The 26705-nt window shown below is 38.7% G+C and overlaps 1 protein-coding gene across 1 annotated transcript in view; it reads right to left on the reverse strand.

Moving 5' to 3' along the window:
- grm4 (glutamate receptor, metabotropic 4) overlaps positions 1–26503 on the reverse strand; it is a 129712-nt gene extending 103209 nt beyond the window's left edge. Inside the window, exon 1 of the mRNA XM_053635952.1 lies at positions 25797–26503. Within this exon, the coding sequence (XP_053491927.1) occupies positions 25797–26321 (525 nt within the window). The 5' untranslated portion in view covers positions 26322–26503. The remainder of the gene's footprint in view (positions 1–25796) is intronic.
- Between the last annotated feature and the right edge of the window lie 202 nt (positions 26504–26705).

Below are 26705 nucleotides of genomic sequence, written 5' to 3' on the forward strand. Positions count from 1 at the left end.
AGGTCCTCTACCATACAGGCCTGATTGGTGGTGTGCTGCAGAGAAGGTTCTCCTCTCTCCACAGAGACATGCTGGAGCTCTGTCAGAGTCACCATCGGGTTTTTGGTCACCTCCCTGACTAAGGCCCTTCTCCCCCGATCGCCAGGCAGCCAGCTCTAGGAAGTGTCCTGGTGGTTCCAAACTTCTTCCATTTATGGATGATGGAGGCCACAGAGCTCATTGGGACCTTAAATGCTGCAGAAATGTTTCTGTACCCTTCCCCAGGTCTGTGCCTCAACACAATCCTGTCTCAGAGGTCTACAGACAGTTCCTTGGACTTCATGGCTTGGTTTGTGCTCTGACATGCATTGTTAACTGTGGAACCTTATATAGACAGGTGTGTGCCTTTCCAAATCATGTCCAATCAACTGAATTTACCACAGGTGGACTCCAATCGAGTTGTAGAAACATCTCAAGGATGATCAGTGAAAACAGGATGCACCTGAGCTCAATTTTGCGTGTCATGGCAAAGGCTGTGAATACTTATGTATATGTGCTTTTTTTCTTTTTTATTTTTAATAAATTTGATTTATTAGATTAAGATAAAGATTTCAAACAAACTTCTTTCACGTTGTCATTATGGGGTATTGTTTGTAGAATTTTGAGGAAAATAATGAATTTAATGCATATTGGAATAAGGCTGTAACATAACAAAATGTGGAAAAAGTGAAACGCTGTGAATGCTTTCCGGATGCACTATAGATAGATATATAGATAGACTTAGGTTGGACATATTCAGCTCTATGTTTTCTGATTGCATGCAGTATTCAAAAGAATTACGCATTAATACAATAATAGAATACACAGGAATCTTCGTGCTCCGCAGACATGTTACTGCCAGATAAAATCTGATGTGAAAAGGGGGAAAATAACGTGAAGTGGTTTCATTTTGCAAGGCTTAAAAATTCTAAGAAGCTTGATGTATGAAAAGAAGAAGACATATCTTTTGATTCTGAATAACAATAGCAAAATGGGAGAACATCAAAGCAGGGGCGGCTAATACGCCACATCTTTTGTTGGTACTGATCATCAAAAGCCTCGATAGACACTCATCAAAAACACAATCGAGTGCTTCCGTCCTCCTCTGACAGTTTGATTATCACCAGAGGCACAATCATGATCACTCAACATTTTCTATGATGGAAGGCGAAGGCTGATAGTGAAGAACCACTCCATAAGCAACACATGCTGATTCCACTCTTCACCTCACAAAAATCTGTCTGTTAAAATAGATTAAGAAAATCAACTTCTGTTGCAAGAATGCTGCTAACTTTTACTAACTATTAAATTCTTATATACAGTGTATTTGTTTTGAGTATTGACTCTCAACCAGTTTGAGGTAATTTGATGTTTTGTAAGTCCAAATTAAATTTCAGCTTCAATTTGCCCAGTCTGTTAGCAACTACTGATTTCCTTTCACTCACCATTAAGACACACAAACACTTGCGAATTCTAATTCGACAGAGAATGTTGCACAAGACATATAACACTAACATATGGAAAATTTAACAAATGTATAATGTTGTTTTTTCTAGCTGAGGTTTTTGAAATTAACTGCTACCCTTCAAACACATAACTTATAAAGGGAATGCTAGCTATGAATCTTTCTAGACCTATATTAGGGGTGCAAAGGAATGATTTGTGTAATGCTCCAAATATTTATATCTGTATCTGTCATTAATCCAAAGTGATGGCTCAAACCTGGGCCATATTAAATATGAAACATACCACTATGCTTCTGGAAACATTAGAAAACCATAGAAAAAAAAAAACAGAAGTAGAAATGCCAGCTGTGAGCATGGTGTGTGAATTCTAGCTCTGACAGTTCCTCAAGATGTATGCCAGACTTTATTTTTTTAAATTCCACTCTCACAGTTATTATTTTGTTTGTACCCCCACTCCATGATACTTTCTAATTAATTTAATTAGATCAGTTTCCCACAGTATAAGCGAACAAGTAGCCTAATTTAAACCACCGTGACCCAGGCAGTTACTAAGGACCACCACATGTTCTTGTTAATTGAGTATGTTAATTTGAGCTTGGAATCGGACTGCTCACTTGCACCTGACTGAAAATAAAAACACACCAACAGATGCCCTGTTAACCTTTCTGGCCAGCTTTCTAAGCTAAAAATCTGTTTAGAAAAAATGACCTTTTCAATCTGAATTATATCTTTGTATTCATTTAAACTGAGTCACTCTTTTGTTGACACAGCAAAATAGTTTCTAATAAGTGCCTGTTAAAAAAAGGCTAACTACCTACATGTCCTACATTTAAATATTTTTTTCCCCCTTTTATGAAATATTAACGTTTATGTGGTAATCAAACAGTCATATTCATTCTGACAGCCTCTGCTCTACAATCATAATATGTGATCCAAGGTGAGTTTAAAAACATGTTTTTCTGCACAGGATGTCCTTAAACAAAAGAACATTCACAAATAAAAAGAGTTATAAAATAATGAACAATTATTATTTTTAATATTATAAAAAATAAAAATGCAATAAATTATATATTAATATTCCTTTTTTCTTTACCACACTCTTTCAGGAGTGCACAACTACACTCCAGCACAGTTTAGTGCAGGGGTGTCAAATCTTATCTGGAAAGGGCCGGTGTGAGTGCAGGTTTTTATTCCAACCAAGCAGAAGCCACACCTGAGTCTATTGAAAGCCAAGATCAACTGATTAAACAGGTGGAATCAGGTGTGGCTGCTGCTTGGTTGGAATGAAAACCTGCACCCACACCAGCCCTTTCTGGATAAGATTGGGCACCCCTGGTTTAGTGATTTTCCTGCTCAAATACACATGATCCACATCACCAACTCATAAGCAGCTTTAATAGGTGTGTGGACAGTCTTGATGTAGCCAGGTTAAAGTGTAGATTAGTGCCTGGAACTAGGCAGTGTTGCAGGATGAGGTCTGTGAAAGGCTGAACACTTGAGACTCAAGAGGATTAATTGGGTGCTCTTGTATGCACTTGTACGCCATTCCTTCGGTATTAGCTCTAGGCTAACTACACACAAATAGGCAGTGCTGAAAAGGAAACATAAAGTGAGCCATAATTATAAGCTCTTGTAAGCTAAATGGCCTCTGACTAGACTCACTATGCATTTGCCTATATTTCCCAAGGGAACCAATGCACTCGATTCTTAACTAGTTTAAGCTGCTCAATGCTGCCTTTGTTATCTTTTCAGCAAATAGAAGTTTTGCACAGCCTGATAACACCAAACCTCAAGGTACCAACGTAAAGCTGGATCAATAAATCGAATTGTGTTTTTAATTTGGCATTAGACAATATCAGCAAATTATAGAAAAAGTAAGGGAGACAGCCTTATTAAGCAAAAGTCTCTCTCTACCTTTGCAACAGCACATTGACAGGCAGAAGGAAGAGAGTCCATTTTCTGATCTGTCCCATCACAGGATAATGCACTGTAATGTGAGCCGAGTCCTTCCAGCCCTTTCTTCACTCATTTGGCTGGCTAGAGAGAAGCCAGGCACTGGTTATATAAGATAATCGATCCATTTAATATCTTGTTTCCTTTAAATGCATTACTAGCCTCTACCTTAATGTTTCAGAATTAGTCTGCTTTCAGATATTTGGTTTATAAAAACAAAACAACATTAAAAAAATCAAATATGTATGGGATAAGAAGGAATAAACCACTTAAAATATACTGTAGGTGAAATCAGTGGGTAATGTTGGTTTTTAAAATATGGGAAGCACAAGTGTCTGTTCTTGAAGTATATGTAGCAAATTCAAATGAAATATTTTATTTGTCACACACACAACCATACACAGTACTGTCATAGATTTCTTCTCGTACTGAGCGCCGGAGTAAGCAGCACGCTCAACAGCCTGTAGTGTGACAGCCCGTAGCCCGACAGCACGCACTTCCTGGTTGTCATACTTTGTTTACTTTTTGACACGTGTGTTTTGTTATGTCATGTCTCCGCCCCTGTCTTGTTATTGGTTGTCTCCTTCGTGTGTCATCATTATTTACAGCTGTTTGTTTTACCTTTGATTTTGTGTTATATTTATGTGTCTTTGTTCTGGGTGAAGTATTGTGTGTTTCTGTGTTTTGCTGCCAGAGCCATACCAATCCTTTCCTTGTCCTCATTTCCTCGGTTTTTGATCCTGCCCTCGTTTCCGCATTTCATGTCTACGCCCGTTTGTAGATCACCCGATCCACGCCAGATTTTTTTAAAATTGATATTGCCTCACAATTTGGATTTGTCTGTCTGCCTTTGATAAAAGCTTTACCTGCACTTGCATGTGTCTCCAACCCACCTTGTTAACATGACAGAATACTTCACCTTCACCATGGATGCAGCGGGAAAGCAAATGGGAATGTCACACCAAGATAACCATGCCAGCACTTAAATAGATCCTTTTTTCACAGTGGACTTTCCTGATTTCCCCGGAACCATTTGGCTTTTCAGTTTATCCTGAAAGCTTTCTTCTGCAGTGCGAGTTTTATTTTCATACGTCTGGTGGACTCCAAGCCTGAGGAAAAGCAGTGGCTGGGGTTCCTGCTGTCCCAGTTCACTGGCCCAGCCTGCCGGTGGGCAGAGCTCCTGACTGCCACGAGATCCAGTGGCTTTAGCAGCATAGCCCTGTTTGTTGGACTTTTAGTCAAGGTGCTTGAGTGTCCAGAGTTTAAACCTGACCTGGAAAAATTTTTGGGGAGGCCAGCCTGACTGACGAACCCACTCAGCCATTCACCACATAATACAAGAGGGAGCCAGAGGCCGTCAGGTCGGCATCCGCAGCCAAGCCCCAGTCAGAGGCCTACACGGCAGCCTCAACTGCAGATCACCCTCCAGAACTGTCATGGTGACGTCATCTCAAGAGCTCCAGCTTGAGACCCACAAGGTGGTCTCCCCTGCAGAGCTCCAGCTGGAGGTCAATTTGGCAACCTCATCTCCAGAGCTCCAGCCTGAGACCCACAAGGTGGTTTTCTCTGCTGAGCTCCAGAAAGAAGTCAACGGACTGAATGGAGGTTCAGCCACTTTGAGAGGACTTCAAGTTAATATATGGAGAAGTTGCATGCCCGACCGGGACAAGTGAAGAGTGCACTGTCCAATAAACATTAAGATTTTTTCTATACAAAAGCCAAATGCCCACACACTCATTGATTCCCAGTGAAGCCGTGCATCTAGGCTTGGCCTAAAAATGACATGTTAAAAGTCTGTTGTCCAATGAGTGTTGTCCAATCTTTGCTCCCATTAAACACAGTGTACTTGAATATTCTATAGGTGCCAAGAGAAACCATGCTTCACTGGAGTTTTACACTGTATGGCACAAAGTTTGTGGAGACTTGACCATCATATCCATATGTGCTTTTTGAACATCCCATTCTAGATTTAGCCCCCGTTTGCTGTTAATGACCTCAACTCTTCTGAGAAGGCTTTCCACTAGATTTTGGAGTGTGGCTGTTGGGATTTGCCCATTCAGCCACAAGAGCATTAGTGAGGTCAAGTACTGATGTCAAATGAGGAGGCCTGGGGTGCAGTCAGTATTCCAGTTAATCCAAAAGGTGTTAGGTCGGGTTGAGGCCAGGGCTCTGTGCAGGCCACTTGAATTCTTTCACTCCAACCATGAAAAAACATGTCTTCATGGAGTTTGTTTAGTGCACAGGGGCATTGTCATGCTCAAACATGTTTTGGCCCCCTTGGTGCAGGGAATGTGTATACAGTTGTGCGGTTCCAACTTTACAGCAATAGTTTGGGGAAGGCTCACATATGGGTGTGATGATCAAATGTCCACAAATTTTGGCCAAACTTATGTGTTGGGGCTTTTAAAGAAGATTTTCACGTGGGCTTCCCTGTCCACTGAAAACAGTTTGTGTTAAATGAGAAATGAGTGAACAGTGTGATAGTTCAGCAAGATACTTTACTTGATATTTTGATTTGTGTAGTTAATATAGAAGAATTTAATTGCCACATGGTAATGAAATTTTAGGGGAGGCCAGGCTTCCCATGTAGTGTTGAAGCAATCATATGGTATGACATTAAAAATGTACTGGTGCAATATTTTCACACCCATTTTGGACGAAAATTGCACTAAATTTACTACCTATGACTCTATGCTAATGAGTCAGTGCTGATCGGCACAGCCTTAGAAGTTTTGTCCCATTTCTTTTCAACCCAAGCTTGTGAATATACATTATTTGTCAGTTGACATCAACATAAATAAGCAACTTCCCCCAACAACTAAGTAAATACTGTACAATCTGCTAGATTACTTCACTGGCAACAGTGAGCCACAAACAACTCAGTATTCAGAGATGAGTAACTAGCTTACATACATGCTCTTCTAGAAGCTGACACATTTGAGTGAACACCCATAAAAATGCACAAGAGGACAAAAATGCATTTGTTATCTCTTCTATGTCAGCCAACCGGTTATTTCTACCTGACACAATCTCTCCCTTCCTTTATTCTTCCCCTGACAACATTGTCACTGTCTGAATTAAGATCAATTCACACTGAAAAAAAAATTCAGAAGACATTTTTTTCAATTCCACCATTTAAGCAATATTTTAATCCATACCAGCTCCATGCGATGCACAATTCATAGACAGAAACACACAACCACATGTCTTTCCGTGTACAGTATTCTTACATGATAAGTCTATTACTTTTTTACTTGTCTACCTGTGAAGCATACAGTAAACTCCATAGAAAGAAATAGAAACCTATTAAAATCTCACACTTCCTCTTTCTATAAAGAGTCCTATATGTTGTACATACATGTGTGTAAATCCCTGACATACAGTTTGTTTTGCTTTAACAACTTGATGAACCATCTTACATAGGATCGTGAATAATTAAAGCATAAAAATCTGCCAGTCTAAGGAAAATAAAGACCGGGGTGAATGCATGCCATTACACTAGTGCCATAAATTCTTGAAAGCACTAGCTCTTCAGGCTTAGAGCTATGAAATGCACCCAAAGAGCATTTGCTTATTTAATTCCTCACATGTATCAAACAAATCAAAATAGTGAAAATCCTTTAAAAATCTACTCGTTATTTCACACATTTATGTATATTATAAAATTCTTTGAGTCAGGTCTATAAATATTTGGACAGTGACAAATTAATATTATGCTAGATGGCTACTATAGCATATTGGAGGTGAAATTAAATAATGAATTTGAGTGCAGACTTTCAGCATTAACTTAAGGGTATTTACATCCAGACCAGTTGTAAATATGTTCTTCTGAAACATTTTTTCATCAGTGCCATAAACAATAGCTTACTGTAGATGTGTTACTGTGTTAATCTGGTAGTATAATTTTCAGTGATTTAGAGGTGGGGGTCTTCAAAGGACTGCCCCCCCCCCCCCAACTCCTCAAGGAATTCTTCCTGCAGGAAATTCAGTGTGTATATCTCATACTAAATTGTTTCCTAAATTAAACCAAAATCTAAGATAAAACAAAGGTAACCTGAGTAAATACAAAATAAATTTTTTAAATGATAATGTTATTTATTGAAGCAAAAAAGTTATCCAATACCAACTGGGCCTGTGTGAAAATGTATTTGCCCCCATAGTTACTAATTCACCAAATCTATGAAACTGCATTCTTAATGGAGTTCCGCTGGATTAGACACAACCAGGCCTCATTACTGCCAGCCCTATTCAATCAAATCAACACTTAAATAGAACTTTTTCCACAACATGAAGTTGGTTAAAAGGTCTTACCCAGTAACACACTATGCCAAAGTTGAAAGAAATCCCAGAAATGATGAGGAAGATGGTGATTGTAACCCTTCCCAGATGTATTTCAAAGCTATTTCAAAGGCTCTGGGACTCTAAAGAACCACAGTGAGAGCAGTCACATGGAAAAAGTAAGTACACCCCTAGATTAGAACCTGCTTACGGAGTATAGGTGGAACCTGTCTTATTTATACCCCCCCTCCCATCTAGTGTCTGGAGTTCCCTTTGCTACTGAGGTGTGTGGTGTCATCATGCTAAGATATAAAGAGTTCTGTAAGGTCTTCAGAAAAAAGGTTGTGAATGCCTATGAGTCTGGCAAGGGATTTAAAAAGGTCTCCAAATTATTTAAAATACATCATTGTACTGTAAGGATAATCATTTACAAGTGGTGCAGATTTCAAACGATTGCGCATTTGTCCAGGACTGGCTGTCTCAGCAAATTCAGCCCAATAGCAAACCATCTGATACAAAAAGAAGTCTCCAAGAATCCCAAAATTTCATCGCTGATCTGTTAGTAAGTCTTGCAACTGTTAATGTCAAAGTACATGCTTCTATAATCAGAAAGAGATTTCACAAATTTGACCTGCATGGGAGGCGGACCAGGAAACCATGAAAAAAACTTTGCAAGACTACAGTTTGCCAATGAGCACCTAGGCAAAGACCAGGCCTTTAGGAATAATCTTCTCTGGACATACAAATCAATGATTTGTTTGCCACAGTGACAGCAGACATGTTTGGTGCAGACCAAAGACAGCTTTCCAGGAGAAGCACCTCATACAGCTGTGAAGCACAGTGGTGGAAATGTTATGGTTTGGGGTTGTTTCGATGCCTCGGGGACTGAACAGCTTGCATTCATTGATTCAAATATGAATTATGCATCATATCAAAGAGTGCTTGAAGATAATGCAATGCCATATGTCCTGTCTGTAAGTTGATCTTTCAACAGTATAATGATCCTAAGCACACTAGTAAATCCACCAAGGAATGGCTCAAAAACAAGAAATGGAGGGTTATTGAATGGCCGAGTCAAAGCCCGGATTTGAATCCCATTGAAATGTTGTGGGGGGATTTGAAACGGGCAGTACATGCAAGAAAACCTTCAAACATCTTTCAACTGAAAGAATATTGCATGGAAGAGTCAAAAATTCCAGCAAGCCAATGTCAGAGACTGGTGGACAATTATGCCAAATGCCTACAAGAAGTTATTTCTGCTAAAGGAGGCAATAATAGCTACTGAGGCCAAGGGTGTACTTTCTTTTTCCACAGAAGAATATCACATCTATTGAAATTTCTGTTCAATAAATGTTTGAAAAATCAGATTTTTCCCATGTGTGTGTGGGTTTTTTTTTAAGTATATCAACTATATTAATAGGCACTGTTTCAAAGTTGATCAAACGTTTGCTTGTCCAAGTATGTCAAAAAAGCCAATAATCTTCACAGGGTGTACTTATTTGTTCACATGACTGTATGTAATATTGGATCACTGGAGGTACTAAAGGCAGTGAATACAAATATTCGCAAGGTAGCTGGATTTTCCTGATGAGTCTACAGCGCCATTTTGTTCATTAGGAGAGTAGAGGTCACATTTCCAAAATTACGCAATTTGGGATTCTGTAACGCAACTTCTCAGTTGAAGTCCAAAGGCGTTTGTCCATATTTTGTAGCTAACAAATAACCAACCATCTTTTTGCTTTTTTATAGGTGTTCAAATGGAAGGGAGTGGGACTCTTGTCTTCCTAGATGGCAGGGAGATTTGTAAGAAGATGCATCAACTCCAATTCTTACATCTGTCAAATGATTTTTCAAAAATGTCGCCTGAATTTCATGCAGTTGTTTGTTATTTTGTGACCATTTTTGAATTTTATCATACAAACAAATTGCATTGTAGGATAATTGTAGGGGGAAAAAAGTATAAACAACACATCTGTGTTATTTTTGTGTTTTTTTGACACATCTTTGTGTGGAAAAATTTAACACATTGCATGTGTTAAATGTACTAACACACTGTGTTAAAAGTAACACAAAATATGTTGTCCTTAACTAGACACGCAGGTGTGTTAAAAATTAATACACGATTGAGTGAAGGTTCATATTAATATATTTATCCATAAAACCATTACTGTAAATGACTACAAGTGCAGTTCTTACTGTTCACTAGAAAAAGGTTAGTTTGATGGGTTAGTTTAGCCCAAAATATGTTCTCCTATATTTACCTAGCCATTGGGCTAAGAATAGCCCAATTTGGGTTGTTTTTAACCCAGTGTTTTTTAGAGTGTGGATGATTACAAAGTGTGATGTGTCATGCACTGAATAAATTATAACTGTAAGCTCTGGCAAATTGCTGTGCTAGAGGAGGATATATATTTTGAACATGCTGATATTAGAAAACAATAAACTTTGGGGTGGTGATTATCATTTATTATTTTCACCATAACAACATGCCTCATCATTGTCACGAGTTCCCCTTTACTGTGGTCGTCGCTCTGCCTTCATGCTCCGCCGAGGACTTCGCTCAGCCTGTCTGCCCGGCTGTGGTCATCGCTCTGCCTTCATGCTCGTGCACGCGCGCTCACAGGCTCCACAGCACGCTGCTTAAAGGGGAACTCGTGACAGAACCCCCTCCAAGGGCACTGCTCCCGGAGTGCCATGAAACATCCATCTCCATTGGCGGCCCCGGCCCCCTGGGCAGAATGTCCCATTAGGTTCATTAGTTTAGTTCACGCTGGTTTCTCCGCTACCAGTCCCGCGCTATAGTTCATGTTTCTTGTTTTGTTCCTCGACCCTGTATTTCCGTGACCGCGACCTTGATTCCTGCCTAGCCCTGTGTATGCCTGTTTGCCGATCGCCGGACCTCTTGCATGTTACTGGATTACGTTTTGGATCACGTTTTGGATTTGTCTGCCTGTCTCTCTTTAAATAAAACTGTTGTTTAACCTGCGATTGCATCCTACCGTATCTCCGTTATGTCACGATTCGTGACAATCATCTTTTATTCCTAATTTTATACACACCCAAAAATACTTCACTTTGCTTCACAATCCCAATACTTATGAATGGCTCTGTGGTTTCTAAATTAATTAAACAATGCTCAGTTACCAAAGGTGCATAACCAAATAAATAATATAGCCTTGTTTGAATGTCTGTGAATAGCAGTGTATGCTTTATTTCTGTATGATGTTTATTTTTTTCCTTGGTGATGAGTGTACAGACAGCCGACAGGTAATGTTTTAGTGAGTCCATGTCTCTATCCCTTTCTGGATGCTATAGAGCCATTACTGCTTTGTACAGATGCACACTAATGCTCAGAAACAAAAGAGCATCTCTCCTGTCAAGATCTGTTCAGTTAATGAACACTTCCACTCAAGTGAGTTCCTTTAAGAGCCACTCTAAATAAGAGTGCAGCACACAAGGATCGTCTTCTGGTGTTGTCTGACTCAAGAGACTGCAGAGTTTAGGCTTTGACCTTCACCACCAGATGAGAATGTGTCACTGGAGATAAAAACACAGCATAGTATAAAATGGCATCTTCTTATCACAAATGAGGACTCTTGGGAAAATAACAACATGAAGTGTGTGGCATGACTTCATTTGAGGTGAAGTGTAACCAAGCAGGATTTTGATTGAACCCTGGCAGGGTCACTGGGCTCCGGGGAGATCTAAGAGAGGAAGTATGTATGGGTGACAGCCAAGGCCTTGAAAACAGCTATTAAACTAAACAATAGGATGACAACTCCAGAAGAAGTTTTCTTCCATGAAAACCTATGATGACAACCAGTATTTAATTTTATTTGAACTTGGGAATATTTGGGTGGATAAAGTTTCAGTCAAAAAAACTAATTTCCAAGATCTCACCAAATCTCCACAAACCCTGTCTTATCTGTTATATTAAATTTCATGTTCATTTCAATGAACTGCACAGGGAGAACATCTGCTTCAACATCTGGCATTATAACCCATTTCTTCCACTACAATTTCATTTCATGTCCCTGAAACTCTTCTATCATGGAGAAATTGTTGACCAGCAGACATTAAAACTTATAATGTTATATACAGACTCTGGGGCTGCATAAGGACAGTGGAACAACATAGCAAGTAGGTTATTCATCAATGCCAAAGTAGAGACAAAATAAAAAGCTTTCATAAGGCAGCAGATTGCTGCTGGCTTGTTTGCCATCAAACACACTTGACAGTGTAAACAGATTTGTCAGCCAGCTTGGCTATCACCTCTCAACTAATGGGATTGAAAAGAAATGGGCACACGGTGCAGATATTGAGCAGGAGTGTTAATCTTGATTCAGCTGTCATTTCCCCAACGAGGTGTTAAATCAATACAGATATGGTGTCCCAGTCCTACACTTTGCTTCTTAGCATCCGGCAGAAGAAGAAAGCCAAGACATTACTGAGGATTATGTATGCAATTTGCGAAGACTCTTAGAGTAAAGACAAATTAATCAAGCTTTTTTGTTGAATGAGCCCAATCAGGGGAGTTGTCAGGAATATATCTTGTCATCCCACCATACAAATAATGATGTTCCATTCTTCACTCGCTAAGGAGGAAGAACCTCAGTTGAATCAAAAGCCCCATGTACCAACATAAAGTTTGATCAGGGGCTATTTCTCACACAAATTTAACACAGAAAACATTTACAAGCAATAAAAAAAAACAGCTGTCAATATCTAAAATATCTGACATAAAGTAGGATTCACCATTTTCATTTTTTTCTTCACTAAGCTTAGGTTGTACCTGGTAGAATTATTAGCAATTCTTGGCTACTGACTGGCACAATAGAAAAGCATTCACCCTATCATCAGGAAATAGCAAGTTTGAATCCTGATGAAAACTCCGCCATCCGTGGCAAGGAGCAAAATTTGCAAAAACGGCAAACTCTTATTCCTCTATCAATCACAGTGACACTACCCAATCAAGGGCATCTATGAGCTCATGTATGATAAGAGGGCAAACAGCATTTCCTCAGAGTGCCATGTGATAGAGCCTGAGCAGCAGTTTGGAAAGATGGATTCATGTGTTAAGCTTCACCATCTCCAGTTGATAGCTCTTGTATGATAAGAGAGAACTGGTTGGCTGGTGGGTGGCCAAATTAGGGTGAAAATGGGGGGAAATTGTCCAATCTCAGGCTTTATAGTTGCACCTTTGTTTTGGTAGTGTGCTGAAGAAAATGTGTTACCCTCAACAGAAAAAAAAACAGGTAAATTCAGATCTCCATGAAAATTATTCATTATATATTACAATTGAAACCAGCATTGATGCTACTTGATTATTAAATCCATAAAAGGAAAAAACAGATTCCTGGACCATTATTTGTTAGCGAAATACATAACTGAATCATTCGGAACACTTTGAAAGGATGCCAATTCTGAAGCTACATGTCTTTTTATATTAAAATCAAAAAGCAAATGAATTGTGATTTATTGTATCATCATTCAAACTAATTTACTTAGGTTTTATCACAGGACATGCACTGCTTCAATACCCCCACCTGCTCCCATTTGCTTCTTTTTTTTAATGAGAGACTCCATACTACAGCGTCTAGAGAAACACATCTGGTTTTGCACAGTGGATGTTACTCCCTGGAGTAACATCAGTGGTGGAGGAAGTACTCAAACTTGGTACTTAAGTAAAAGTGCAAATAACCAGAGGAAAATGTACTCTATTAAAAGTAGAAGTACCACATTAACCACCTTACTTAAGTCAAAGTAATTAAGTAAGTACTTGCATTTAAATATACTTAAATTATTAAAAGTAAAAGTACTTGCCTAATGGGTTGCCCATTATAACTATCTATATTTTAATTAAAGCATAGTCTGGGCTGTGCCATTTTAATAAAGAATGCTAAAGATGATGCTACTGGTAATACTTGCAAACAATCTCTTTTGATTATTGGAAAAGTTGTTGAACTTATGTTTACCCTCTGTGGCACAGTTCACACTTGGACTTACAATACAGTAGATGACAAGTTATTCCCCAGGTTTGACCTGCAGAGTTAAATGCCATTAAGCAAAAACAAAACATGGATTTACATGTCAGGCAGGAATGATGATCTGAGTCTAATTAAGACAAAGTTAGATCTTAGAATGAGAAAATGAGAATGAATGAACTTCAAATCTAAACACAGCTAGTGGATATTAGTAGTTTTAAACCTTTCCTTTTTGTAACTTCTGTAAGGATATTCTTGCCATATTAATTTAACATGAAAAACCATTCTACCTCAATATGTTTCTTCAAATTTGACTGAGAATTCTTGAAAGCCAGCAACTCGTGTTTTCGAGGGAAACAAAGAATGCACAGCAATCTCCACAAGTCATTCTTAGAACCTGTTATCTCAAATAACTCTTGTAAATAGGGCCATGGGTGGCACATATCAGACGGCTGAGAGATTGCCTCTTCTGAATCCATTTTTTTGAGTGTCATGCTACTACCGCTGCAAAAGGCGCACTCTGCTCTTGTTGAAGAAGGGATCCTACCTGATTGGTTTAAACTTTGGACCAGCAATGCTCTTCCTATTCTTAAATGTATACATATTGGTAAAAAAAGTGATCATAATATGTAACGGAATGCATTGTAGAAATGTAGTGGAGTAGAAAGTATAGATATTTGCTGCAAAATGTAAGTAAAGGTTAATTCTACTTAAGTAAAGTACAGATACCTGAAGTACAGTAAAGAAGTATTTGTACTTTGTTACATTCCACCGCTGAGTAACATTAGTATTTATCTCAGATGACTCACTCAAATCGTCCAGCTGCACAGAAGAGGAAAACTGACCTTATTATAGAGATAATTGATTTTACCTTTGTTGCACAGTGAATTATATCAAGGCAAACCAAGAAGAACATTTTGTGCAACTGAGACTTTGATTTGGTACTTTGGATGAGACTCATGGCCTAAATCAATGTACAATGTTGTTAATATGGGCAATTACTTAAAGGGATATGTGTCATCATATTAGTGCAGTGATTTTTTTTTTAAATTAATATTTAAACACTACACAGCTTATTCCAATTCAAATCCATAATGCACAATGATATGAAAATAACCAAAAGTATCTGTCCATTCCATCAGCCTTAAAAACATGCATTATTATTATTATTATTGTTGTTGTTGTTGTTCTTGTTGTTGTTCTTGTTGTTATTATTTAATTAATTAATTTATTAAGTGTTGAATTAATTCTTTCAGTGCGCATTGTGTCCAGTTGTTAACTCAACACTATGGATTTTGCAGTGTTTTATTTATTTATTTATTTATTTATTACTGCTGAGGCATTTTTCTCATTTTGTTGATAATAGGGAATTTCTGAAAGTCCATGTCTTATAGAAACACCATGCACTTTCAAACTGCCTCTATGAGTTGTTACACTATGGTTGTTCTACACAGCACATTTTCTACAGAAGTAAAATAAATTACAGTAGGAACATGAAGGGAGAAAATGTTCTCGGCTGTGGGGAATTGACCACTACGCAGAGGTGCAGTGTAAGTCAGAACTAATCTCAGTCTAAAGGGCCAGTGTCAATGCTGGACTTGACAACTATGTTGGACCAAGGCAGGGGCAGGAGCAAATTCCCCCAGTGAGTTTAACTGATTTCTGGTTCCAGGAACTATTCAGAAATGTTTATATCAAGCCCCTAGCCTTTAGTTTGAAACTGATACTTTCTGATGTCTGATGCTGAAAAATCTTGTACAATTTATTCCAAAGACAGACTTGGACACTGCTACAAAATTTCACAGCGTATTTGTTTTGGTCTGTATGGAGATGTTGAATTAACTCTTGCAATGTTCACTTGGCTCCAAATTGATTGTATGTGTTAATTCAAGGCGGATGATTTTTGCTCTGTTTTATGTTTTGGGGTTTTTTTTTTTCAGTTTAAAAATGCTGCCAATGAAATGGCAGAATGCCATCTTACAAAGTTACTGCTGGATGCCAATTGGCTGAGAGATTCTGTGCCATTAATCACTTATATATACAAACAAACTTTTTGATCCAGTCAGATCTGAATGCTGTGATAAGCAACACACTCAGAAGTAGGCAGAAGGGGTTATATGGGATTAGAATACGATGAGGGGGTGTTTATCCCCAACACACGTAGGGCAATCCTATCAACATTGAGCAATATAAAGTTAGGTCTGGAGGTTTGGCCAAATGGAAGTGGGCATGATTGCCTCCGAGGAGACAACACGCTGCCCGCTGTGGTTCGCCCTCACTCCTCCCGCACCAAAAAAAGGTCATGGCTGGATGCCATGGTACACACTTGACCGAGGTCATGTCTGTACGCCTTTCTGTGCGCCTTTCTGCTGCTAGTAGCACCGAATTGGACAGCTCGAATTTGGCTCTTGGAGATAATATCTCTGCTGGATGGCACTCCCTTGTAGATTCCTGTTCGCAGGGATCTATTGTCTCAAGCCAGAGGGTTGATTTATCACCCGTGGCAAGAACTATGGAAACTGTGAGTCTGGCCCCTAAGGGACCCCAGCTCAAAGATTCCAGTCTCTCAACCGAGGTTGTAGAGACCATGTTAAACACTAGGAATGTCAGTGAGACCCAGAAAATTGCGCAATGGCTACAGTCCTGGAGTTCTTACAGGAACGTTTCTCAGCAAGGCTGGCTCCTTCTACAATTAGGTTATATGTGCCCGCCAGTGCCTGGAGTGGGTATACTCGTTTCAAGAAAACTACAGGTATCTCTATTACAGTGCTTGTCTCAGTGGATAAATCTAAATTTTTATGAGAGCAACTCTAAGAGCAATGTCAGGGTGCTGATCTGAATCATCTACTGACCTGAGCAGGGGTGTAACCTGGCCTGGGCATTTGGGAGGATTTTTTCTTTAGCCCAGAATAGTTGTCCACTGGGAGTGGTTTGTCACTACATAACTGAACATCAGTAAAAGAAGATGGCAGTGTTGTAATTTTGTATCCTCAGTGAATGAAGTATTGTATTTTATCTTCAGTGAACGGAGGAAAGACCACTCAGACAGACTTTATTTAAAGGGTTTGAAATACGTGGAAATACTCGTGTCTTATTGGCTGACAGGTCTGAATTCTGCCAAACGCTAGCTCACATAGTCATTGTGAGGAAAAATGCATATATGGCGATTTATTATTTTATTATTTGTATTTTTTTTTTTTACCCATAAAGAGGTTGAAATTGAAACATTAACATCCTCTCATGCTGAGCAGGAAAACAAGGTTCGTAATTGTCTATATGAGTTCCAAGTTACGTGAACATGATATGAGCAGAGCATAAGGACAGATAACGTACTTTGCATGCCGCTGTAGCAGCTAAACCCATACAAAGATACTGTAGCTTTGTTGTGCCTCCTCATGGTTAGCCATACCAGACTAGCTTAGTCTCGTGCTAGAAAGGCAAAAAGTTTTTATCGGTCTGGTAGTTCTGCAAACAATGATAACGAGTGATAACTGAGGCAAGTTTTATTATAAATCCAGCTTTTTGTTCAATTATCACATTTTGAAGCAATTAACCCTCACATGCAAGAAAAACAATGCATGGAAACAGTCTATTTAGAAGTCTATTAAGAGTCTGGGCTCAGCCTCAGATGATTAACAGTCCAGCTAATGCCCCTGGACCTGAGCCCTATGTTTGACTAAACACAGTGTGGGAATGTAAAGAAGTACGTAAGGAAGGAATTGTAAGGAACAAAGGGATCAATATAAAGAAACTATAAACTAATGTTCTTAAATTTCATCCAGTTTAACAAGAATATACATTTTTACATTTTCAAAAGTTTTAATTTGGTATACATATTTTTTTCTCTATCTCATTCCTTATTGCTTCACTCATGTGGTAAGCAAGGCTTATTGTTGATCTCTGCGCACCCTTAGGCAGAAATGAATGAGTAGCTTTACAGCTGAAAAAAAAATCTTCAAAGAACTGTGGGAAATCTGTGTGAAAGACTTGATGAGCAGATTCAACCTCAGAAGGGTGGGTACTGCTTTTCTCCTTAAAAAAAATATAATTTCCCTCCAGATAGGGCTTGTGGTCTTGTAAGGAAGTCTTCTGATGCAGAGTAGTGAGTAGAATGGGGAGTATATAAAAATGCAATGAATTTCATCAATGACAAAAAAAATCCAGTCTCCACCTATGCCTACTGTACAGCCTGTCCCTGTCCAGCAGCACAGAAATTCAATGGACATGCTGTAATAATGTACAGAAATCTGTTTTGCCAAGTCAAATGTGCTGAGTTCATTCCTCATCAGGGCATATTTTATGACCATATTAAAAAAAAAAGTGTTTGGATTAAAAATAATTGACATTATACAACCTATTATACAACCTTATAATACTAAGGTCACAATTTCACAAATTCTATGGTTAAATATGGATGGCATAGTGGTGCAGCAGGTAGTATTCCTGCCTCAGAGCTCCAGGGTTCAATCTTCAGGCTTCAGTTGCTGTCTGTGTGGTGTCTCTGATGTTCCTCCTGTGTCCTTGTGGGTTTCCAGATTCTCCAGTTTTAACCCACCTCCCAAAAACATACATGTACGTAAACTGGTTATGTAAAATTGTTCATCGGTTTGAATAAGTGTAAGAATATGAGTGCATAGTGCCTTGTGATGGACTGGCTTCCCATTTAGGATGTATTCCCAACTCAAGCTCAGTGTTCCTAGAACAGGTTTTGGATCAATTGCAGCCCTGACCAGGATAAAGAAGTCACTGAAGATGAATAAATGAATGAATGATTGAATGAATGAATGTGGTGAAATAAATTACCAAATCAAATAATAGTCAAGTGGGGCACAGTGACTTAGTGATTAGCACATTTTGCCTCACATCTCCGGGGTTGGGGGTTCCATTCTGCCGCTGCCATTTTTGTGCATGGAGTTTGCATGTTCTCCCTGTGCTCTGGGGATTTTCTCTGGGTACTCAGGCATCTCTAAATGGCATGTACTCATGGCATCTCTAAATTGTCCGTAGTGTGTGAATGGGTGTGTGAGTTTGTGTGCGATTATGCCCTGTGATAGGTTAGCATCGGGTAAATGGATGGCTGGATAAAAGTCAAATGAGTAACCGAAAAAAATCTGTCTGAAATAAAAATGACAACCACTAAGTCATAGTTGTTTACCTACAACATGGTTTATTCTGATTAAAATTTCTACATAATAAAAGTCACGGGTGTGCTGGAATGCCCTATCCTGTCATTCATTTGTTGCCAGATTGTGTTGACCTGTTCTGTGTTTAGTTAGGATTAATTTGTCTATTTATACTCTCTTGTGTCTCATTAGCTGCGTTTACATGGACAACAATAATCCACTCTTAATCCAATTAAGACCATACTCTAATTAAGAAACTACCATGTAAACAGCAATTTTTACTTACCTTAATCTAATTAAGGTCATAATCGAAGTAAGCAATAATCTAATTAAGACAGGTGGAATACTCCTGTTTTAGTCGCATTATGGACGTGTAGTAGTGACATGTAAACACCTTAATCACATTATGAGCGTTGTGTGGGAGTTTTCACCGCATTTTGCGACAGGACACAATCACACACGGCAGTTTTACGTTTTACGGCGAACAAGAGAGTTCGGCTGTGTCCCAAATCGCATACTTTCCTACTATAGTCCTGTAGTGGGGAAAAATACATGTATCTCGGCTACTATATAGACGGTAACTACGCGATTTGGGACACACCCACCGCTTCAAGCAGTTGTCTATTAGCACGTATAGCATGACAAATAATTAACTGCACTTAAAGCGTTCGTAAAAAAAATAAAAACAAACACCCAAAACTGTATACGGTACCATAACAAAGACAAACTGTATGTTGATACCTGAAATTCTGGAGGGACGTCGGACGGCGTGGCGCGGTGACGTAATGATGCGGGCTGTTAATCTAATTATGTTCTAAAACATGTAAAACGGGAACATGACAGGAGTATTCTAAAAGCGACTCATGTAAACACCTTAATCACATTATTATCTTACTCAGAGTAAGGTCAATAATTAGATTACTGCTGTCCATGTAAACGTAGTCAATGTCTTATCATGCACTTAGTTACTTTACGTCTGAACCTTGTTTCCTGAGTTCTGTGTTCTATATTCATAGTGCTGCCTGGTTTTGACCCTAGTCTCCATTCGTTGATTCTCCTTTATGGATTGCCCTGTATTAAGCCTGCCTGCCCGTGTTCTGACCTTTGCTATGGACTGTGATTACGATTATTGGATTTGAGCCAATAAAAGCAGTACTGAGTTTAAGCACTTGTATTCTGCCACACTCACTATATAGTAAGGCATGTTACATCCTGTATTGATTGGGAAATGAATTTAGGTTTTACTGATCAATTAACATGTGACGCTATACCAGATTTTATTGGCCTTTGTATGGAAAAAAATCTAGTGCCTCAGAAAGCATTTCTCATCAATGGTCAGTTCTACACATGGGACACAGTATTGCTATTATTCTGGGCAAATCACTGATCCATTTTAAATGTCAGTGATGTATACACACGAAATTCACTAACATCTATAACACATTCATATTTTTATATATTTTAAGATCTATGCATTTAAAATCATAACATTGCATGAGAAGGATAAATTGCAGCGAACAAGACAATCATAGCAGTCACCCAATAATGAGTTATGATATAAAACACAGATGTGGGCTTACTCATTAAGAGCAACATAGTTGGTAACTAAACATTCATAGAATTATTGAAAATGGTAATGCTTGTTTCAGGTGATGGACATACATGATCCAGAATGTGGCTCCTCTGTTTTGATGCTTTCTTGTATACTTTACATTTATTTTCAGCTTTAAATACAATATTGAATTCAAAATTGATCTCATATTCCGTCATATGAGTATAAAAAAGTAGTCTTCATTTTCCAGCATATCCAAAAAAAAAAAAACCCTTTGTGATATGATTGAAAATGGATATGTCTGGGATGCCCCCTGAAAAGTTCCAAGGCCAGGAGAAAGAGCAATGCAGCAGCATGCACTTGCCCACAGGGTATAAAATGTGCAATCAAGAGTGAAAGCCTCCTCTTGTGCCAACTGGCTGGTAAGCTGTGCATTCAATTCAATGGAATCTCAAATCTGAACAGAATAATGGAGGGGTCAACTGCAAGTGAAAACTGTTTATGAGCCAAAAAAAAAATAAGGTTCTTGGATGCAATAGCCAGATAAAAGCTAGTCTAGATTAAGGATTGTTGATCACAGTGTATTCAAGCTTTAAAGGAAAACAGTATTAATCAATATATGAAAATGAGTCTGATCTTAAGCATATTATTTTTCCCCAGCACACAATAATTCCCCAGCTTTAATGAATGTTGCAGACAAATGCCTATTGTACAGGATAATGTATGTATGAACATGAAAAAATGCAAGCACCATCATAGGAATACTAAAACAAACTTGAAACTTACTAATCAATACACCCCCCTGAAAGCCAGGGCTGCCATCCTTTATTCATGACACTTTATGCCCAGCCCAGCTGTTATTTATCACTCTCTCTCTCTCTCTCTCTCTCTCTCTCTCTCTCTCTCTCTCACGCCATCCACATTGGAGACATATGCATTATAGCACTTTTGATGACATACCAAAGCATGATAATATTACAGGCTATGTTCATGACTCCTGAGGATGAGGAATTGCTTTGTTACACACCACTATGGGAAGAAGTGACACAAATACAGCATTTTAATTACTGCAAGATTAATCACTATGTTAAACATTCCACAGACCCCAAATTTCAATCTCCTCTGTGAACTGTCACATACATTTAATATAAATTTAATTGCCAACTCTGCATTTTAGGAACACAAAAAGAGGCGAGCTGCAGGCAGTCATAGCTGTAAACTTTATTAGTGCTTAAAGTTTGACAGAGGGCCTCTGCCAAGCGAGATGAATAATGAAATTGGTGCAGCATGCCTGTTCCTTAAAATGTATTAGCCTTTCTTTCAGCAGCCTCAGTCTGTGGTTATGATTTTTGATGAGTTCAACACATACAGAAGCTGCAGAGGACCCCTAATCTTATGTAATGCCAATGTGAAATATTCATCAGGCAGGACGCCTGTCCAGATGTGGCTTGATGCTGAGCAGACAGCTTTTCTTTGACGTCCTCGGCATGTAAGTGGCAGACCTCCAACATCAGGGTGTGTGTTTGTGTTTGTATATGTGCATGTGTGTATGCGTGGGCATGTTTATATGAGTGTAACCAGACCTTCTGCTGGCATGCATTAGTTTTCAATCCCAAAGATGTTTTACTTTCTGTAGTTACATGGAGCAATAGCCATATCTGATGAAGTTGTAATAAACTCACTCTGGCTGTCTGGAAGTGAAGTGTATTCTGCTGATCTGCAATTCCACCGTCTGTCCTCAACAACCAAAGTGCAGCAAGACACTAGCACTTTTACAGCCTTAGTGTTTAATCCATACAAAGGCCGGAACATTTAAAAGAGACTTTTAGCCTAATGGTCTATAGAGCATTTTTCAATCAAGCAAGTACATGTTTAATCTTGACCCCCTTCTTGTGAACGCTTTGAATGGTAATGGCTGGGTCATGGCAGAACCATTCTCTAAGTGGATTGTAAATGTGTTACATTAACTCCAGCTGCACAGTTACTGTACCATTCCAGTAACAAAAGACTCAAACTGGGAGAAGAAGGAGAATGATAAGAATGGGATGGATATGATATTGAAGATTAAGATACAACATTGTTTGGAAAGAAATGTCATTTATTTTCAGTTACAGGAAGTGATGGGAATAGCAGTAAAATTCTTGACTTGAGTGAAGTTTAGATAAAATAAAAGTGAACACAAATCACCTAACAGGTGAATAATTCAAAATAAACATGTAAAAAAAAGTTAAAACTGCATGTTTAAAAAGACTTACTATTTAACCATGCCATCGCTCTCATAACTACTGATCTATCCTGTTAGTTTCACTGTGTTGACTGAATAATTCATAGTAGGTGCTGAATAGAGGTCCAAGACAATGAACAATGAAAATAACCGAATAAAACTGAATAAACACAGTATTTAATGGTTTAAATCATACATGGTCTATATCTGGGCAGAATTCTGAATCCATGTAACATGGCTAGATTTTAATGTACAGATCTCAGATAAAACTCCATACAGAATGTAACAGACAGACAGACAGGCGCACACACACACACACACACACACACAAAAGTATAGTTTTCATGTTTTGTTTTTTTGTAAAATGTCTTGTAATATATCTTGCATGTAGTAAAGTAAAAAAGATTGTTTTGTAACAGATGGTGGTGATATTCCATCCATCCATCTTCTACCGCTTACTCCTTCTTCAGGGTCGCAGGGAACCTGGAGCCTACCCCAGGGAGCATTAGGCACGGTACACCCTGGACAGGGTGCCAGTCCATCACAGGGCACAATCACATACACACTCACACACCCATTCATACACTACGGGCACTTTAGACACACCAATCAGCCTACCATGCATGTCTTTGGACTGGGGGAGGAAACCCCCACAGCACGGGGAGAACATGCAAACTCCGCACACACATGGCCCCAGCGGGAATCAAACCCCAGACCCTGGAGGTGTGAAGCGAATGTGCTAACCACTAAGCCACCGTGTGCCCGCTAGCGAATATTATGAAGTAAAATTTATCCAAACTAGAAAATATTCAAGTGATTCAAGTATAAATTAACCACAGTAAAAGCAGTTAATGTACATCGCATAACACTCTTACATTTATAATTCCTATCCAGCTGGACTTTGAAAATTGTAAGTATTAATTCTATACAAGGCACTTGTGCAGGACCATACATTCTTCCAAACATAAATTATGTATGATTCTTACAAGAACAGGAAGGTAAAATATAAGGGCTGACTGCCTGAAGAAAGTTGCATCTGGAAAATTGTGTCCTAGCAAACATGTACTATCAGAAAGGCTTTTGCAGTGTCCCTGATATTGAAATGAATGTGTATGTATCCAAATCCCCAAAAAACCCCTCATTCTGCCTGTTAGACATGTCAGCATTCTGGCTGTAGGCCTTAAAGTGCAGCATTTGTACACAAGGCCTATCATCACCACTGCAATACCACCACATTCCCTCTGTTTGTAATCTATCTTTGATCAAACCTTTCCCTCTGAAAAATGGCACTGCCAAATACAACTTTTATTTTAGATTTATTCAGGGTTTTTTTTTTTTTTTGGTACCTATTCATTTAATGCTCAGGTCCTAATACTAGCAGAGAGGAAACAATATCTAGGAAGACTTTCCTTCATTACTCATTGACCTGTGAACACACTTCTCACATGCAGACAAAATTGTATTATGTAACTAAAAAGAATTTGCTGAAAATGAAAGGCAGCTCTGATATTTTCGGGTGATTGCTGGAGCAATAAACTCAGTGACAGATATGGTTCCAGGAAGATAGACCTTAAATGAGTCCAAATAATTCTGGCAAGCCAATTGAATTAATAAATGCATAAGAGGTAATGAAGCTGCACTGAGCTTCCTCTAAACTTCCTGCATCATTGGGATCCATATGTCTGTTGATCCAAATCTCAAACCAAACAAAAGGCAACAGTGTGCTCTGAGGCTGAAATCATACGTAGCTGGGTAAAACTGTTAGACAGTTAAATTTTACAGATGAAATGCACAAAAGAGAAGAAGTGGGAATCAGTTTGTAATACTTTGTTCAAACTCCACTTTGTCATCCGTATCTGTTTTGGCTAAATCCACTGCTCATTTGCATACCCATATTTTTGCCTCAAGTGTTCAAAAAAAAAATGTGCTGTTTGCCATTTATCAAACTGAAATATTACCCTTTATAACAAAAAGCACATATATCATAAAAATGCTAGATCTTTGAAAATGGAGGAGCTAATTGCAAAGTCTTATGATTGATGAAGTATTAAAATCTATTACAATGTTTGGAAATTCTGTAAGCTGAATAAAATATATTAGTATATAAATGAATGAGTATATAAATATTAAGAGGATACATATGCCAGGACTGTGTTGCTGAGGACTACATTGCCCATTGGCCCATGCAATTCAATTGAGATCACGTGCACCTGAGTCTTGTTCATTTCTAATGGGCACTAGTATTTAGGTTCTGACATTTGTGGTACTCTTTGTATAGCATTTGTCGTGTACATTTCAGGTCCATGTGTCTTTCCATGCGTGCCTAGTTCTTGTTCGTGTTCCTGCTGGTTGCATTCCTTAACATTCCTTATAGCACAATTCTAGGAATGCTCAATTCTGATTCGTCAGAAGGTGTTGATTATTTTCTATAATGGCAGATCTGACAGTAGTTCTGGTCGAAAAGTTTAAATTAATGCCATAATTGTAATACATTATCATTTCTATAGTAACACTTTATAGAAGACTTGTATTGAGGTCACTCGATGTAAAGAGTTTTTTTTTTAATGTATCTAATCATTAATATGATACATTTTTCTGTGAGCAGACATTTATTTAATATTTTTGTAAGGTGTTTCTAGTCTCCGCACATTGTATCAGTCAGGTGTGAAGTTATTCCTTTTTTCAGACACAGGAAAGTCTTCAGGGCGGAATGTTGTTTCTCAGTAACATGACAAGTTGCTTTTTTTTCTTATTAAGAAAAAAAGAGAGTGGTAAGGGAACTACTGTTTATAGATGTTATAACATAAGTGATAACAGGAACTAACTTGTTTTGTGGATGCTCCACAACATGATATGTAAATGTAAACAAATAAGAAATATGATGTTTTGTTCGTCCAGTGTAATTGTTGAAAAATTTATGTGGTATAAGAGAAATAAAATACTTTGGTACAATACAGAGTGTTTTATTCCTTACTTATTCTTATCTAATTAATGCTCTTAAATAATCACAACATAGCAACATTAGAGGCTATGTTTTTTAAAGGCCTGAATATATTCAAAGGGTCTAATGATTATATTAACAATGTAATTATGAAGTTGCAATGGTATCTAATCCTGCAGTTATGATGAGGTCTAATTTTCCATTTGCCATAAGTCAGCTGAAGAAGGTATAAAACACGGCTTCACCAGGGTGCTTACCTTAAAGAGGCGGAGGATGTTAGCCACCATGATGGACACGGAGCTGGAGGAAGCCCCAATCACTCCCACAACTCTCTCTGGCTTGGTGATGATGGGTGAGCCACCTCCCTGACACTTCACATCTGTGCCATCCTTCTCTATAAGTGCCTGGACAAAAGTGAGCGACTGCTCCAGAGCATGTGTGTCTCGTGAACAGGTGTCAAGAATACGGGCCCCCAGTGTGATGTTAGGGAGAAGCTCATGGTCATTGTTGATACGGTCCAGAGCAAAAAGCATGGCTTCCAGACGATGGATGCCCTTCTCCTTCTTCAGCTCCCCACAGGGCTTTCCATTATGACCTCGTGCATGAACTGGAAACAGGCCTCCAAGTGAGATGTCCCCATCAATGCGGATTGAGTTTAGATGTGTATGGCCAGGGCCCTTGGGTCTTGCTTCCAATGTGAGCAGGAAGATATTGAGAAAAATCAACAAACACAAGGCAAGATGGATGGTCCTCCCACCCATGATGATTAAGGAAGGAGACATTTCAGGAGCCCAGAATTTACTCAGTTCTCTCTTTTATTTTTAAATCAGAACTGTTGCTTACTGTATTAGATGATGTCTGTAGGAGTCCATGAAGTAGACAATGTCTTCTGAGATTTGTGAAGTAAAAAGTTGGATAATATCACCAATTCTGCCACACCTCTTTTTTCCCCTCCATGAAGATACCTCTAGCTCAGATTAAAGGTTAACCATAAATCATGGATTGTTCTGTTCCACTGGATTTGCAGGGGGGGGGGGGAGTTTTCCAAAGGAGATGAACAGAGGTCTGTCCCTTGGGCCCACAAAGCTTTGCCCACCAATGAGTTACTTTCTATAACAAGAAAGAAGCAGAAAGTTAGTGACAAAACTGTTCAAAATGAAGGAAAC

The sequence above is a fragment of the Ictalurus furcatus genome, chromosome 11 (assembly GCF_023375685.1).
Source record: "Ictalurus furcatus strain D&B chromosome 11, Billie_1.0, whole genome shotgun sequence".
Classification (NCBI taxonomy): Eukaryota; Metazoa; Chordata; class Actinopteri; order Siluriformes; family Ictaluridae; genus Ictalurus; species Ictalurus furcatus.